Source organism: Cebus imitator, unplaced genomic scaffold, assembly GCF_001604975.1.
Source record: "Cebus imitator isolate Cc_AM_T3 unplaced genomic scaffold, Cebus_imitator-1.0 Scaffold327, whole genome shotgun sequence".
In the NCBI taxonomy this organism is placed as follows: domain Eukaryota; kingdom Metazoa; phylum Chordata; class Mammalia; order Primates; family Cebidae; genus Cebus; species Cebus imitator.
The window spans coordinates 2,438,686-2,457,329 of NW_016107642.1; the positions used below are offsets into that span (position 1 = coordinate 2,438,686).

Below are 18,644 nucleotides of genomic sequence, written 5' to 3' on the forward strand. Positions count from 1 at the left end.
GGCAGCAAATCATTATTCTGTGGAAGGAACATAAAAGGAGACAACAATAGCAGCTGCCAATGTTTTTAATTGAGAGAAGGATAATTTAGAGAAGCGAATAAAATTGTTCTGACTTTTGTCCTCTCTCCATCTGTACTGAATAGCAGTTAATAGCAGCACCTTCATCCCCCAACCCCCATCAGAAGCAGCTCTATAGGGTAGTGCTTTATAGGGCAAATAGTTTCACTATGAGTTCTTTCTTTAGTAACGAAATCGAGTTCACACACATCAATGCTCCAACACAGTCTCAGCTCTTTGCAAAAGGACAGCATTTTCAGATAGGCAGCTTGGGGTTAATAGTGGAGTCTATGGACAGGTAAAAATTGAAGCTGAGCAACCCTTCTGGGAGTCAGATCATATGCTAAGAGGCATCATAAGCACTGTGCTCTAACCAGCTTAGCCTCTAGCCAGCCTTGGGTATTCTCTCCAGTCCTCTCTACAAAGGCTTTAATTATCTGTCCCTACTGGTGTGCACCAGGTGGGATTTCAGTTTCAAATAAATCCATCTTTTAAAGCTCTTATGTCACTTCTCTTCCTTCCTCTGCACATTTTGTTTTTAAATAACCCATTCCTGTAAGGTATATAATTTACTAATCTCAATGTCTAGGCACTTTTATATTTAATGCTCCCTTGGCTATTTCTAATGGGTTGATGTCAAGTAATTATATGTAGCTTTTCAGGTGTGTGGATATGTGAATGAAAAAAATTAAACAGCATCTATTGAAAATACAGAATCCAAGTCACAATTTTGAACATCTATGTTCCTTAGGGGAAAAAAAAAGAGGACACATTCGACTAACCAACATGAATTATTAGGTATTATAATATGCACAGCATGGGCCTGGGTACTGTGTAATGCAAGAGGGTAAAGAATCGTATTTCCTGTCATTTTTGAGCACTTTATACTTACTGCACTACAAGATCCTCATAACATAGAAAGAAGAAGATTAGCACTCTCAATTTGCAAGGGAAGCAAGGCTCAGAGCAGTTGTGGATTTACCAGCACCTAATTAGTACCAGAACTGAAACTACATATTCTTTTCATACACTTCAGACTTATGGCAGACAGCTGATCATCTTATTGGATGCAAAAGCTATAGAGGACCTATAAGTCATGTTTTAATAATATTATTGAGTGTAGCCCCAGTGAAGCTTCTTTGGTGCCCCAGCTTCCTGATGGGTGTATTGTTCTAGAAAATTTTCAGTCACTTTTGATTGAAAGAGCCTCATTTTTGAAATCGACTCAGTCCTATTTATCGTTAAATGTCAATGTCATAATCAATTCAAATTTCTTTCCCAACCCCTGCCCTTGCCACAGTGAACTTTTTTAACTCTAGAGAATTATAAATGTGAAGGTATCAATTCCTTTGGACTCAATTCTCCCTTTGTGTTAGTCTATGTTGTGCTGTTATGAAAAAATACCTGAGACTGGGTAATTTATAAAGAACCAACATTTATTTTCTGACAGTTGTGAAGTCTGGAAAGTCCACAGTCAAGGTGCTGGCATCTGGTAAGGGCCTTCTTTCTGTGTCTTCACATAGCAGATGCCAGAAGGGCAAGAGAAGACTAATACAATGTCCTCACATGACAGAAGTGCAGAAGAGAGCAAATTCACTCCCCAAAAGACCTTTCTATGTTGGCATCAATCCATTCATGAGGGTAGGGTCCTCATAACCTAAACAATTACAATGGAGCCCCACCTCCCAATGCTGTTGCATTGGGGATAAAGTTTCCAACACATTTTATTTTAAAAATAAATTTTAGGGGACACATTCAGATCATATTACTCCCTTTATAACAAATATGCTATCGTACCTTATTCTGAAATAAACATATAACATATTCCATGTATATATATTTAAAATTCTATATAATGACCTAACTATAATATAAAAGGGAAATAAATGGTAACATTTTACTTACCATTTATTTAATGGTAAATCAATATGTTAACTAATATATAAACACTCAGATAAGACCACACTAAAAGAGATGATACAGTAATGGGATGCTTGCACCATTATGTAGAACTACCCCAAAGGCAACAGCTATAAATGCTTACTAACAGGTAACATTGACATCAATGAAGTGATTTTTATCAAAATGGTGAACAACTCTTGTTAAATTCCAAGTAAAACAAAGTACAGTCTTTCTTCAATATACACAGTGTTTATATTCCTGGAAAAATCAGAGTAAATGTAAGCATGTCAATATGGTAGGAAGGACAACTGTCTATGGTAGGAGACTGTCCCATACATGGCAAGATGTGTTGTATCCTTGGCTCTAGTCAAATGAATGTTCATAACACTTTCATATTATTTTGACAACCACAAAATATCCCATGAATTTTCAAACTGCTCCCTAGGGAGTCATACAATCCTAGTTGAGAACTTCTGCTCTAGAGACTTGGAAAGAAAAGAGACATGAACTACTCTCTCAACCACCCTTTTTTCTCTATCCTTCTATAGTGTTCTGGCACAGCCAGGGGCAGGAGAGGAGTAGGGAGAGATACCTCTTGTGGCAAGCCTGCTTCTGATCAAACTCATTTATTATTTGATCAGTGTGGTTAGATCAAATACTCACCTGTCCCCACTAAGACTGACTCTTTACTCAGCATCTCTTCCAGGCACTGGGGGAACTTATATGTGACAAGATTATTCTTATAGGTGACCCCCACCAACTGGTGGCCTCACTCAAAATACAACCCATGTCCTATAGTGGAGTCATTGGCAGGTCTGCAGCTCCAGTGTCATGCTCCCACCATAGCCCCACTTCTCAGACTGTTTTAAATACCTCTCCAGTGACAAACCTCACACCACTCTATTCCTCCTCTGTAGTCTTTCACCAACTCCAGGGATACATGATACAGAAGAAAACTGGAAGCTAAGATTGGGAATCAGATGCCAGTTTCTCCTTCTTATAATTTTTAAAGCGATTCTTTTGGAACCTCTTCCCTTTACCTCAAAGAAGAGAAACCAGTGGGTCCTCTCCTTCACAACTCCTAACCGAGTGCAAAGTAAACTGGGTCTAATTGTTGTTTGGTTTATATGCCGCAATGGAGAAATCTTAACTGCAAACAAAGAGGTGGAAATGAAGGAATCCTTTAAAGTTACGAAACTCATTGTCTCTATGCTAGAATTAAGCCAGTGCTGTTTTTGTTTACATTGGCTACCAGTATTTCTTCTTTAGGGAATCTCTCTGAACCTATTCTGGTTCAGGGAACTGCCTGAAATATATATGTATATATCTTCTTCTAGCCAAATGCAGTGGTTCATGCCTGTAATCCTAGCACTTTGGGAGGCTGAGGTGGGTAGATCACCTAAGGTCAGTGGATTGAGACCAACCTGGTCAATATGGTGAAACAATGTCTCTACTAAAAATGCAAAAATTAGCCTGGCATGGTGGCATGTACCTGCAATCCCAGCTACTCAGGAGAGAATTGCTTGAACGGGGGAGGTGGAAGCTGGAGTGAGTCAAGATCACGCCATTTCACTTGCACACTTGCACTCCAGCCTGGGCAACAGAGCAAGACTCCATCTCAAATACTTTCATATTATTTTGAGACTTATCTGAGAGAGAGAGAGAGAGAGAGAGAGAGAGAGTGTGTGTGTGTGTGTGTGTGCGCATCCTCTTTAATCATCCTCCCTTTTCTGTAAGTCTGAGAGTAATTTAGAACAGCATATCAAGAAGGGATATGGGCAAGAAAAGAACAAGATTCCACCAAGCAATCTGAAAAGCAGTCCGGTGGATAATTCTGGTCATTGTGGCAATTCCTGATAATCACATGGGAGACCCCTGACAAGTCACAGCAATGAAGGTAAAATCATGCCTAGAAAATATGACTTAATTTGTTTTTAATTTTCCAGTTGTCAATTCTCCCCTTAATAATTAAGTTAGAAGGAATTCCCCTAACCCTGTATTGAGACAGGGAAGTGCAAAAAGGCAGAAAAGTTTAGTTACCGTGAGGCTATTGTTCTATAGTGAAACTAAGGCAATTCCTTAGAATAAAACAGATAAGTCATCCTGATCTTAAGAACAAAAACAAAAAATTAAGTCCTGTAAGTGCAACTTGGACTCTGCTTACCTTGCAGCCCTCGCGGACACCCCTCTTTCCCTCACTGGCTGCGCTTTGGAACCTCCGACCTTTCAGTTCCTCAGCTGCATCTCATCTCAGGGCTTTTGCATCTGAAGCTGCTTCTGTCCTGTGCTCTCCTGAGCTCTCTTCACTGCCTCCTTTTCTAGCCAGTGGCTTAGTTATTTGGAGCTTGACTTTTGGAGCTTGACAGACTCCCATAAAAAAGGTTAGCTCTCTCTCTTAGAAAATGTCAACACCCACTCTCTGCGTCTCCCTACTGCCACTTATCACAATGTTAATTAAAAAATGAATTGTGTAATTTGGTTAATTAGTTTTCTTCCCCACGATTAAAGCCCCATGTTTTTCACTGGTGATTCCCTTATGTCTAACACAGAACCTTGCTTAATGGTCCCTCAAAAGCTACTCAATAAACAAGTGAGTGAGTGAATGAATGATTTTTATTTGTGCTAATACAGCTAGCAGACAACTACCAAAATTCAAGTTTATTCCCAGAAAGTTCAAGCTCATCCCTACTGCTTTATTTTATTTATTTGAGACTGGGTCTCACTCTGTCACTCAGGCTGAGGGCAGTGGCTTGATCTGGGCTCACTGCAGCTTCAAACTCCTGGGCTGGAGTGATCCTCCCACCTCAATCTCTCAAGCAGCTGAGATTACAGGCATGCATCACACCCCACTAAGTTTTGACTTTTTTATTTAGATGAGGTCTTATTACGTTGTTCAGGCTGATCTCGAACTCCTAGGCTCAAGCAATCCTCCCATCCAGGCTTTCCAAGGTTCTGGGATTACAAGCATGAACCACCATGCTCAGCCTGCTCTGATCTTCTCTAATATGAGACACTGCCTCTCACAGAAAACAAAACAAAACAAAACAAAAAAACTTGCCAGGAAATTCATTAGGTATTTTTCTAATACTAGGATTCATATATAAATAGAAAGTTATTTATTTAAATAAGTTTACTTAGTTATAATGATTAAAAATTAAAAAGTATTAAATTTATTTAAAGTAGGATTTTACTTTAAAATGACAGAATAAACATCTAAAAATCTGGCACATTCTTTTCATTTTATAAATAAATCTTATAATGTCAAGTACTGTTAAATTAACACTAGATTTCTTATAATGAGGAATGTATAGTGTTTTAGTTTGTGTCAGATTAAGAGTGTCAGAAAAGTTGTCAAAAATACAAGAGGGCGGGGAGGGATAACATGGGCAGAAATGCCAGATGTAGGTGACTGGGGGGTTGGAGGCAGCAAACCATATTGCCATGTATGTACCTATGCAGCATTCCTACATGTTCTACACATGTACCCCAGAACCTAAAGTGTAATTATACACACACACACACACACGAAAAATCAGAACTGTTTATCTTTGGACTTGTTATCTAACAAATAGGATTGCTTTTAACAAAACAATGTTCTGAATATATATGATCAAAAGACAAAAACATTTGATTAAATGTTACAAGTATATTAGATTTCCTTCACTGGTCTTGTATATTTCTGAAATAATAGTAAAATCTAACTTTCTAAGGGAAGTTAGAGGCTCTTTATAAAATCTGCACTTTATCAGGCCTGGCTTTTACTCACAGTAAATTGAAATGTCTGGTAGTTGTGCAGTGTGGGAGGGCAGAAGGAAGTTTTCATCTGCTCCTTACTTGCAAGTCAGTTCTATGTCATAGAAGGAAGACCAGATATTCTCAGATTGTTATAATCTGTTTAGAAGCAGTGGCACACTAAGCGGGACAGGCAGTGGGAGCAGTAAATCCACATGCAAAGGATCAGGGGATACATTGTTTGCAGAGAATTTAGACACAATAATAAAACCAACAAAGGGTTCGTCTGCTTTTTATTGCCACTATTCATCATCTCAGTGGTGAAAGAGCCTCTCTGTCTGGTAGAGAAGATTACTACCCTCCATCCCCACCTTGATATGCCAGTCTTAAAAAGGATTATTTTCCTATAATAGTAACAACTTCATAGAAATGATGTGTTCCAGTTGAAACCGTCCAGAATGATATTCATCTCAAAATGAAAACTCAGTGTATTTTTTTAAAGATTGAGCCGAGAGGTAATAGGATTCTGCTAAGAATTGGACCAAAGAGAAAAATGGCTATATTCTTCCTTTTCTTCCTCAATAGCTGTTTAGAGACCTTTTACGCGAGTCGTCTTCGAGATTATTTTACTAATTTCCTCACTGGTCTCTTTATCCCTGATCATGTCCACTTTAACAATTTCAGACACGCTGTCAATATTTATCTTCATAAGTACCATAGCACTCACTTCTTCAAAAAGTCCTTAGAGTCTAATTTTACCTATAAGACTAAATTCCTAGAGGCCATGGGTGGTGTCTGATTCTTTTTTTTAATCACCACAGCACTTAGTTCATGGCTCTGAATGGAGTAGTCAGTCACTATTTTCTGCCAGAATGACTTAAAAATTAAACCAGTAATCTGCTACAAATTATATATTAAATGATTGCCCTATAAAGTAGCATGTTCCATTAAATTGCATAATTTATTCAACATACATTTATTGATCTGTTACAAGTGAGGTATGCACTTTGCTGTGTTGAATAGTTTTTCATCCAAGCTCTGCTTTTCCTTGAGCAAAATTCAGTGTTGTTTTTTTTTTTTTTTTTTTTTTTTTTTTTACAAAAGAAACAGGAAGAAAAAAATTTAAAACCTCTCTTAAGATCCATGAGATACATAATTCATGTATCTATTTTAGGCTTCAAATCTGATATCATTCATTTCAAAAAAGCACAGTATATGAGTTGTAATTTGCTTTAGCCTGAGTCTCTAAGTAGACTTGAAACTAAGTATATAAGACTGCAAATAAAAGACCTTTGAGGTTAAATAAAATTTACAAAAACAATAGGTCAGCTATTATTTCCATGGGTATTTGCAAATTTGAAGTTGGTGATTTTTCAATAATTAAATATTTGGCCATAGTTACAAGCCATGTATATGAATATGTGAGTTTGTGTAAGAGTGTGTGTGTGTGTGTGTGTGTGTGTGTGTGTGTTCTGTATAGTATAATTTCAGGCAAGAATGCAGGAAAAAGGAAAAAGAGGTATGATGGACTCGTAGAAAGCAGCACTAGGGCCAACATTAAGTTACACATACATAATTCCCACGGCCTCCCTGCAATACTGCCCCACCAATGCTGTTGACTATGTGGCAAGAGGTTCACTCACTAGCACATACTTATAAAGTTGGCCATCCAGGAGCATTAATAAGATGCTATAATTTAAACCAAAGAGGCACTCGGAATTCTTGTGGCAACCCTGCCTTAGAAGGAGCAGTTATTTTATGTACATCTCCCATGAACCAAAAACTGCTCTAGATGCTGAGGATTAAATGTTCAACTAGAAGGGGGACTCATAGTAATAGACTGAACTTTCTTGATCATATCCTTCAATCGGCCTATGTATCTCTGTCAGGTGAATTTTATTACCCACTTTGGCCCCTTAGGGACTCAGAAAGGCCCTTAAACATTTGTAAGTCCTCTTAAATTTCCAAGAAAAGTCCTCATTTTTATATTCTTTTAAGTAGCGAAATTTGATGGAGCAGCAGAAAAGAAACTGAGTTGTGCCAGATGTAAAAAGCTTTATCACTTGTCTTTGCCATGAATTAGCTATTTGACCTTAGGCCAGTGGTTTTCAGCCCTGGCTGAACCTTAGAACCATATTAAAGACAGAACCCTGGTGGCAGTCTGTCTTTTTGGAACAACTCTTGGATTTATGTAATGTGAATATGCTCCTAAATGCAGTGGTACAAGTCATATGGCCATGCCTCTGCTGCTAAGCCTGATAAAGTCAGATGGCTTTGAGGCAGGAATTCCTAAAAACAAAACAAAAACGAAACAAAACTCAAGGCAGGGCAGAAAAAAATTTTTGTAATAAAACAAAATACGCTCCTATATCATTGTATCTGTTTGGGACTTTCAAAAGAGGGACGGTGGTGTCAACAGGAAATCTTAACTTCATTCAAGTCTCTGCAGAACTGACCACCTAAACTAGTACTTTCCCCAAACTTTTCTATTCCATTTTTCTTGCTCGTTTCATTTCCTAGCAGTATCTCCACATCCACATGACACCCTACAATATATTAATTTGTTTATTGTGCATGGGAGATGGATTGACCTGGGTAATATAATTCATCTGACAAAGATACATAGGCAGATTTATTTTGCTTGTTGCCTGTTGTATTTTTCACTAGAATGTGAGTCCCAGGAGAGTAGAAACTTCTACTGATGTTTTCACTGCTGTCTCTCCAGTGTCTGAGACAGTGCCTGGCCCAGTGTAGATCCTTATAAATATGTGTTGAAAGAATACATAAAGAAATGAATGAGCAAATGAATTAATGGCTACTCTCAGCTGTGTTTTGTTTTTCGCTGGTCTGCCCAGCTTTTTTCCTTTAATAAGAGTTGCTTGATGACCGACGTTGGACATAGTCAGGAAACTTACAGGTTCCTTGAATCTTGAAAAATAATAAATAAAAATATAATAACACTCACAAACCTGATGCCTAGTGAACCCTTCTTAATAGAGGAAATAAGAGATTCTCTGACTTATTCACAAATTGGGCCAAATAAGAGCTTATGAGTAATTTCTGAGATAACTGATCAAGGGTCAGTTTACAAACTCAAGCCTGAGGCTTGGTCAGATTGCTGTCACTGTGTGGTTCCTCCTCCTGCAATGTCACAGACAATCTGTCTGTCATCACAGAGCAGGTGGCCAGGCTGAATACCAGGGTGGATATGGTGACTGTGTCAGCGAACCAGAGCCTGCAGTGCAGCTACAAGGAGATGATTGCTATTAAGTTGCAATTTGTGCTAGAGAGAGGCCAAAGAGTTCATCCTATAACCAGAATCCTTCTTTCCATCTCCACCAGTCTTTCCATCTCCACCAGCAGAACAGTATGTGTTCTACTAATTCATCTCCCATACACCAAAAGTTGCTCTAGATGCTGAGGATTAAACGTTCAGCTGAAGGAGGCTCCACAGTAATGGACAGAATTTCTTAATTATATCCTCCAATCTGCCTGTGTATCTTTGTCAGGTGAATTTTATTATCCACTTTGGCCTCTTAGGGACTCAGAAAGACCCTTAAGCTTTTGTAAGTCCTCTGAAATTTCCAAGAAAAGTCCTCATTTTTATATTCTGTTAAGTAGTGAAATTCGATGGAGCAGCAGAAAAGAAACTGAGTTGTACCAGATGTAAAACAGCTTTATCACTTGTCTTTGCCCAAACTAGCTATCTGACCTTAGGCCAGTGGTTTTCAGCCCTGGCTGAACCTTAGAACCATCTTAAAAAGCTTGAAAACAGAACAAAACAGTACCCAGACTCGACTTCTGACCAATAGGGACAGAATGTCTAAGGGTGGGATCCAGCTTTCAGTATTTTTTTAAACAACCCGGTTGACACAAGTATATAGCCAGGATTTGGCAAATCTTTTCATACTTTCTTTCCCAGTCTGTAAAATGAGAGGAATCATAGCTGCACCAACTAGTTCACAAGGATTTCTTACATAAACATTAAATTGGAGATGGCAAAAAATTTCAATGTCTACACAAACAATTTTTCCTTTATTTTGATAAAGACATTCTTAGAAATGCTGAAACATTTTGTGTAACTGGATGATACTTTTAAAAGAATGGGAAAATAGAATGTAGTTTCTGAACATTATTTGTTTGTGATTACTAAGGATTCTTTAGGTCACATTGTATGAGTCTGAATTTTTAAAGGAATGAGAGCATACAGTTTCATTATTTCCAAACACTTCCAGTAGTAGCAGAATCAGCATCATTGAAATCATGGATTACAACACCCATAAGTTTAGTCTATTTTTCCCCTTAGGTTTCATCTTCAAGGGCTACTGTCTGGATGTTGTGGTAACCACTAAAACATTGGTAGCTCTCGGAAGAGTCTAATCAGTGACCAGCAATTGAGGATACAGCGAGGGAGCTATATATCATAACGGGTGCCTTGGAAAGCAGATTTATGGAAAAGGCTGAAGTGTAATCTCGCAGGGACATTGCTTCTGAGCTGGATTGTAGGGAACAACTGCCTGGTACAAAGCACCCTAGGGAATTTATCTTGAGTACCTATTTGATGGAGAGTCCTTGAATCAATATTGAGGAAAGTGTGTTGTGTAAACTTAGTGAAGAAGTTTATGCCCTACAGAAAAAGTTCCAGGTTAATAAAATTAACCTAATGTAACAACCAAAATTTTAGTTGTAGCAGAATTTGTCTAAAAGGCTGTCTTTGAAATTCTACCCTTTTTTATAATAGAGATATAATAGAGATAAGATCAAATTGATACTCAGACATAAAGGAAAAGAAATATTGTGAAGGAGAGAAGAATTCATTCCCCCTTTTAATCAATCACTAACCACACTCTGTACTTAAAAATCAGAAAGTGCACAAGCAGCTTTTTTCCTTAAAGAGGGGAAAAGTACTCTCCTGGTGTAGATACGTATATTTTTCTGGATTATTCATTGCATAGAATTCTGTATAATAAAAAATAGCATAATCAATTTCAATAATGGGATGACCTGATTACGTAGAATCTAATTATACAGAAATTTTAAAATTTACATTGATATCATGTTTATGAAACTTTACCAATAATAATAATAGCAATATCATTTCCTCACCAATTACTACGATCAGGAACTCTGCCAAGCATCCTATATACATTTTATCCTTTCCATAACACCTTAAAGATACTGAGATTTAAGAGGTTAAGAAGCTTCCCCAAGGTCACACAGCTGAATCTGAGAATCCAACACAGATATTCTGACTCTAAAGCCTTGGCTCTTAACCAATCTGCTCTTCTTTTCTGACCCACTAATTAATAGCTCTAGATAATGATTCTGCCATTGAGTTACCTTGGTAAAGTTGTGGGACAGAGACTGGATATTTCCTTAATTTAGTAAGGAGCAGAAATGGAAAGCAGAAGTGTCAGGATTTTGTACAAGTCCAATTCTTTAATATCAGTAGCTCAAATGTAGAACTGCAGGCCTCTGATGTCCAAAGACTGTGACAAATTCATTGGCGACTCAGAGGAAGTGGCTGATCCCACAGTAACGTAGAGAGAAGGAAGGCTGTGACTGAGTCTGCCAGGAAGGCTGCCCCCAGTCTGTGGACTGTTGCGCAGTAGCAGGGCTTACTATTGGGTGAGATACAAGAGTGGGGTTCAATTGGTCAAAACAAAACAGAGAAGTTAAAGTTTAACTGCAGGAACAAGTCTCCAGGGAGGAGGAGGAAATGCACTTAGAAGTCAACAAAGAATTCTCAAAGTCATCCCCAAAGCAAAGAACCCTCAGTCTACTCATCAGCAAAGAAAACCTAACAAACAAAACTGGAAATTCAATGGTCCACCTGAGGTTCTTAGATATGGAAAAATGATTAATTCTAAGCTCCACTCACTAGCCAGGCTAGGGGTGCTACCATATAATAAAATTTTCTTATGTAGAAATCAGTATGAAACTGAGCCTATGAATGAGCAGATAGGTGATTGGTGAAGACTGGCAGAGTAAGAAATGAAGTCAGGCATGACTAAGACTATATTAACAACCTTCAGAACCGCAAGCAATGGGAGAGACAATAGAGGAACCTCTGATTTATGTAATTCAAAGTAAAAATGAAAGGAATTTCAATAGAGTATTGTGCTTGTTTTCCCTATGATGAAAAATTATTGAATGTTTTACTAAAATGTTATTTTTAAAAATCTTGGTAACCTGATCACATGTCTAATTTTTCTATAGACTGGAAAAAAAAGAGGGCCTAATGCACAATATTTGCACTTGGTCTGAAAATGAGTATGCTAACTGATTCCCTGAAGGTTTCCTAGGAAATAGTTTGTGAACATCAGAACCATCTTTAGAATATATTGTATCTTAGTGATATCCCTGTGGAGTCCCCTGAATGATTGTGCCAGCGGAGACTGGTGACTCTTAATTCCAAGTCCAGAGGAAAGAATGGCAATCCATATGGAAGACTGCGATTAAGAAACACTACTGCTTCTAGAATATAAATTACCACCTTGCTCTATACATTTCTTCTTTCCAAAGCCATTGACTGCAGCAGCCTCAGTTTTTCCTTTCTTAGAGCCATAGTCTTCCTCAGCCTTGTGCCTGTGATGTAGCCTTTGATAATTCCTGCAATAAAAACCCACTCATGTATGACATTTAGAAGGGAGGAAAGGTTTAATTTGCCTTGGGGCCCTGGAACCATTATAAAAATGCCTTTAATGAGAAATGAAAGGCAAAGAAAATTAAGGGCTCAGAAACTGACTGAACCAAAAAGGATGCCAAATCTCTAGTCATCAGGCTGCTTCTCAATAGTTCTAGATAAAGAGAAGACCATTTAATGTTGTTGTTTTTTTCCCCAAGAATCCAAATCAGTCTAAAAGCAGTTTCGATTGGGAAAAAAGGAAGAAACAGGAGGGCCAAGATGTAGCCTTGCAGTTTCAATGGTCAAAAGGAAGAATCAGGAGGGTCAAGATGTAGCCTTGCAATTTCAATGGTCAAAGCAAGAAAAAAAAAAAAAAGTCAAAAGACAGACTTTGGGGATCACTGGAATATAGACATTTAAAGAACAGGACTCTTGTCATTCCATATCACAAACATGCCTACAATTTCAAGAAAATCTCTGCTTTCACTGAGTGGCTCATAATAGCAATAAGAGGCTACACTCTTTCCATGAAATCTATTCCAATGAGATATGGCCTGCTCACATTTTCATTTAACATTCTCTCACTTTCTTCATTTAGCTGTGTCCTATTTCTTATGAGTGGAGTCTTTAGTTATGTACCTTCCTTAGTGTCATGTTGAAGGCAGCCACTTTTCTCTCCAAGCCCCTTTCATTGAGTGTGAGCCAAATATCTGTTTCTGATACTCCCTTAAATTCAGGGACTCTAATTTTTGGCAGAGGACATATTCTAAAAGAGATGGTGACCTTCCATCTCTCCCCACATGTCATTCTGTTTATACCCACTAGTCAGTGCAGTCTATCCAAAAGTTTATGTGGCGAGGAGCTTCCAAGAAAACTTATAGCAAGGAAAGAAAAATGTTCTTAAGGAGCGATTCCTGCAAATTTATAAGGCATGAAACAGCTTGGCTTATACTCTATGAAGCCAGGGTCCATCATTGCTGGCAACAGACCCAACTAATTAGTGAGGTCCTCATTTAGACAGCATCAGCATCACTTGAACCCTTGCTGCAAATGCAGACCCCAGGCCTACTCCAGGTCTATTGAAAAATAAACTGCAATCCCTATGTGACTCATATTCACATTCATGTTTGAAGATTACTGGCCTGGAGCAGTGGTTCTCAACTTTCAGCGCACGTAGGAGTCAACCAGGAATCTTAAAAACAAATTAATGATGCCTGGGGCCCACCTGCAGAGAGTCAGTTAATCAGTTTGGGGGTGTGGCCTAGGCACGGGGATGTTTAAAAACTGGCCAGAAGGTTCTGAGGTGCGTGGAGGAGTGAGGGCCACTGGCATAGAGGCGGAAGAGGCTATTTCTTAGGTTCAGCCGCTCTTTGTTGCAGAGGCAAACTGAGGTTCCTGGAGTCAGAAGCTCTCATTTGTGGTGACTGCCCCGGTTGCACTGTAAGTACTGGGGGACGTCTCCACGAAAGAAACTTTCTGCCTGGTGTTCTGTAGGTCCCTCCTTCTTTCACCTTCCCCAAGTAGCTGCTCCTGACCCCTCACACCTTGGCGAACCACACCAGTGGCCAATAGCAACTGGTGTTTTAAACATACAAACTTGGAGCCCCATTTGAGACCTACAGCAGGAGAGTCTGCATCAGCTTCTGCTTCAGATTCTATAGCGTCTGACTTCATTCCCAGGTGTGTCTGATGCACAGCCAGGTTTGGGAGCCCGTGAACGCCACAGTAGGTCTAGCCTTTCGCCACGTGAAGTCATTAAGGATTTGTAAGAATGAATGAACTGTCAAGAGTGTAAAGGCCTGGTGCAGTGCTCCTTTATTAATTATGGGGAAGTGATGTATTGGCAATGATAATGCTTCTCTTGGAAAGGGCAATGAATGGTTCGTCGATTGCTGCATTAGGTCTTTCCCAACTCAAGCCTCGGCTTTTACTCCTCACTGTAGTTTAAAAGCAGCATAGCTTTCACAGGAAACGGCCTCTGGATCTGTATTCCCAGGTGAGCCGCATCTTTGAGGGAAATACCAACACAGAATCTTTCCCTGTTCTTGGCGGGGGGACACCTTCCCCCCAGTATCCCTGTTTGCTTGTGTCAGCATCTAGTAGCCAACGTAGAGTTGTGCATATCTGATACGTAGGAAAAACACAGGGTGAGGATTAAAAAATCATTGATATATGCTCAAATCCTTTTGCTAAAAGAAAGCTTCCTTTAGCAGAGAGGCAGGAAGTGGGGGAAGAAAGATAGCTGGATTAACAAAGTCAGAGGTGAGAAACGGGTAGGCGAGTTGGGGGTCAGGGTTCTGTCCGCAGATGAGGCGAAGAGGGTTAGAAAGAAAAGTTGCAGCGCCTGTGTGCGCGTGTCATCGATGGGCTGGCTGCGGGAGACAGCGCTAGCGCGCGGCCAGAACGCACTGCGGGGCCGAGTGCCGACAGGAAATCGAAAAAGCTGTTCAGCGGCAGAGGCCGGGAGGCTCGAAGGGCTCCCCACACGCTCGGTGCTCCAGAAGCGCGCCGGCTCTGCCCCGACGCGATCGCCCGGGGAGCCCGGGGGGGGGGGAGGGGGCGCGCAGTGGGCCCCGGGGCGTCCGGCGGCCGCGGGGCCGAGCGCGCGTGTGAGCGAGTGCGAGGCTGCCGGCGGGCGAGTGTGCGCGGGAGGGAGGAAGAGAGGGGGAGCGCGCGCGCCGCCCGGGCCCCGGCCCTCCCAGCCTCCCGGCCTCCGCGCCTGCCTCCCGCCCGCGCGCACCGCTGTCCGCCGCCGCCGCCGCCGCTCCCGATCGCGCCGGCGCTGCACGGGAGTCAGCCCGCCGCCGCCGCCGCCGCCTGCTTTGTGCTTCCCACAGAAGATGGGAGCGACCTCTTCCTGATCGGGAGCTGTTTAAAAGAAGGGAGTGCGCCGTGTTTCCTACTAGCGTGGAGGAACGGAGAAGAATCCATTCACACTCCCCAAACCAGGTAGGATCTTAGGATGGGTAGGCAGAAGGCATTTGGTCCAGAAGACCCAGAACTATTTTCCATTTGCTGTTCATAAGTCTACACTTCCCTCTGCTTTGGTAAACGAGCGGCGTCTAAATGGTGTGTGTGTGTGTGTGTGCGCGCGCGCCTGCACATTTTTCTGGGTGTCCGCGCTTCTCAGAGTGAAATTGCTGGAGCTGGTGCGTCTGGGCGTGAGGGTGCCTGCCTGGCAGTGCAGGCTGCCGGAGGAAGAAAGGGCTGCTAAGGAGAGATGCTGCACCCTGCACCGCGCTGGGCTCTGAGGATTCAGGGCGCGAAGAGCTAAGTCCACCCTGAACGCAGCGCTGCTGGGGATCCAGCCTTCCCCACCCACTGGACTCTTCTCCACGGCCATCCCTCCTCCCGGTAATCCCTGGGGTCTTTCCCCAAGGCCACACTTCCGAGCCCCCTCTTTTCCAGCGGGCGTTGGGTGCTCATTCACCACGGACTGCGGAGAGGAGGGAGGTGTGGCGGAACAGAGACAGACGAGGAAGAAATGTAGGGGGTAGCGGGGAGTGGGCTGCAGGGTCCACGTCTCTGGGCACTGCGCCTTGGTGTGCTTCGGGGATTCTGCACACACAGGCATCTTTCCCCAAGAGATTGGAAGTGAACTTTACAGCTGCATTCTCTGCCTCTGGAGCTTTGCTTGCTCTTGGGGGAAATGGTCTGTGTTCTGAGATGTGAAGATATCCTTTTTGGCTCCTCCTTAATGAAGAAGAGGGCGGTCTTAGAACTGGACAGCCGGCCAAAGAAAGCAAATCCGCCCAGGCGATGCGCTTGAAAATATAGTATGTGTGCATCCTTGATTCTTTAAAACCACCCCCTGCATCACCCCCCGCCCCCCCCCCACCACCCCATGGATTCTGTTGCTGTTTGATGAATGGCTTGGGCTGGCAATTCGTATTTCCCTCTCCAGAGTGGCAGTGGTTGAGTTGAGAGCAAGGGTGATGAAATTTAACAAAGCATTTTTGGAAGAGAGCAATGTGCATGTTGTATGCAGTCACTGGAAAGTCATGCTTTGCCCTAGGTATCTTTTTAAAGCCCCTAAACCTGGCTCCTCTGAAGGCGCTCTGTATATCGCCTGCTAGTCAGCTACTAGTGGTTGTGAATATAACAATACAAACTTTGTCCTGCTGGAGGTGTAAAGACTAAAAAGAGAAAAAAGGATATCAGTGGGAGGTGTAGTGGAAGAAGCTTTTTTAAAAATGACAGATGTGGTGAAGACAGTACAAGCGTCCTGATCATGGAGGAGCCTCTAGCTGAGTAGGTGGAGATTTCTGATCAGATCTGGTGAAAGGCATTGCTGGAGTATCTCCAGATAGGAGCACTTGAACATGTACAATCCGAGACTAGTGCGAAGATTTCCCAAGGGAACGAGGGAGTCACCAGGAGAGAATTCTGAAAGTATACCTCTATTTCCCATGTCACCACCATCTCTCTCTCTCTCTCTCTCACTCTCACTCTCACACACACACACACACACACACGCACACGCACACACACACGCTTTCTCTTTCTCTCTCAAAGCTACTCTTGCAGCTAGTCAAAAAAAGGAAGATGTTTCATTCATTTCAAATGAGAAGACAAAGCCAGAAGAGGGAAGATTGGTTTCAGGTTCCTCTTTCAAATCCTGTGTTACTTGGGTTGAGCTCTCTGGGTTTGCTAAACTTGCTTAATTGGAAGGTTAGGCGGGTGTGAAAGCAGGAGGAAGGAAGGGAAAACTAGCTCCATCTTTGGGGCCTTGTGAGTGAGAAGGTGGGGGAGGACCCACTTATTTCTTCAAGAAGCAAGATGTGTGCTCTTAGATGGTTTTCATTGTACAAATTCTGCCTGCTTGAAGAATTCCATTTGGATCTCAGGCCTCTTTAAGATTTCTCACACCTGCTATAAAAGGAGCCTTGATTTTTTCCCCTTAAAATGGCTGTTGTCTTTTTTAAAAATGGAATGATTAATTCCTAGAAAAACAGCAACAAAAAAAAAAACTGGGCAGAGATAAACCATTATGTATTGTTGAGCTGTATCAGGCTGCAAGGGATGTAAGAGTGTCCATGATGATCAGACTTAATCTACTCTGTCTTGAAAGCTTAACAGGGTGAAAGAGGAGAGTAATGAACTAAAATGCCATGAAGGCTGCATTTTCTATTTATTTACCTATCTGTTTACTTTATTATTCTATAATGGTTTCTACTGTAATGCTTCAGGTTAAGAACTAGATAGCTGTTTTGTTGACCAGGGGAAGAAAAGAGCATGGCAGTAACAGTGCTTTGACTCCCAGTAAAATTACAAAAGGAAGGTGAGGTATAGTCAGTAACACCTATAGGACTATTTGTGGGAATTAGGTGCATTGCTCTATTAAGCTTATTATGTTTTGAAGAAAATAACATGTATTCTAAGAGCACTTCAGCATTTGTTAAAAAGCAATGTTTAACATGCTTTTGCCAGGCAAAAATAGACTTTTACTTACCTGCAAAATAAACGCATGATTCCTTTCCTCTTAGTATTCAATCTATTTCTTTGACAAAATAAATTATGAGAGAAGCTCTGCAGATCCAAGGAAGTTGCAATTCCCCTTTAAAAAGCAAGTCAAAGCATTCATTTAGCTTGTAGATGTGGTTGTCTCAAAGTAAGTGCATTTTGGGACATTCATGTCTGTTTTATTATATTGCAATTCTGTGAGTTTTTTTTTTTTTTTTTTTTTTTGTACGATGCCTTTAGGTAGAGGGAGAATAGTAGATAAGAAGGAGTCTGCCCCAGAAACATGGAAATAAACAAAATTCAAACTGAAATGTAAATTAAATCAGGAAAAAGAAATACAACCTTTAAAAGAGGCTGTTAAAGCACATGTGTTGCATATTTTATATTTCTGTAGTACATGCGTATATTGCTTTCAAGTAAATACTAAATTGTCACCTTATATTTGCTAAGAATTTAGGAATCAGCGTGCTATTATCTCCCTACTCTTCCTGGTCCCTTTATCTTTTTGTTTTTGCCTCTAAGGATAAATGTGTTTTGTTAAAATATTTTCCAAATATCATCCATACTTCTAGTTAAATCCTTCATGGTAACTTCCCATACCTCATAGTTGGACCACTCCTCATAACCCCTACCAAATGGTCTCCCAGCTGACCAAATTCTACTGCTCCCTCTTGTGGCAAACATTCTCTCTGACTTTCTCTGGGTTCCAGAATCCTATCTGACATCACTTACGGTTCCCTTAGCTGTGTATCCCTTTGGCTCTAATTCTTGGTAGTAATGGTGGCTAACAATACCAGTGGAGCTCTATACTAGCTGTTTCCACTTTTCTCTTTAAAGGAAAGGATTTCTGTTTCCGAGAGAT

The 18,644-nt window shown here is 41.0% G+C and overlaps 1 protein-coding gene across 1 annotated transcript in view; it reads left to right on the plus strand.

The window, feature by feature from the left end:
- The first annotated feature begins 14,682 nt into the window (after positions 1-14,682).
- Positions 14,683-18,644, plus strand: part of LOC108286721 (sodium/calcium exchanger 1) — a 36,922-nt gene continuing 32,960 nt past the window's right edge. Inside the window, exons 1-2 of the mRNA XM_037730024.1 lie at positions 14,683-14,962; positions 15,066-15,268. Of these exons, the coding sequence (XP_037585952.1) occupies positions 14,683-14,962; positions 15,066-15,268 (483 nt within the window). The remainder of the gene's footprint in view (positions 14,963-15,065; positions 15,269-18,644) is intronic.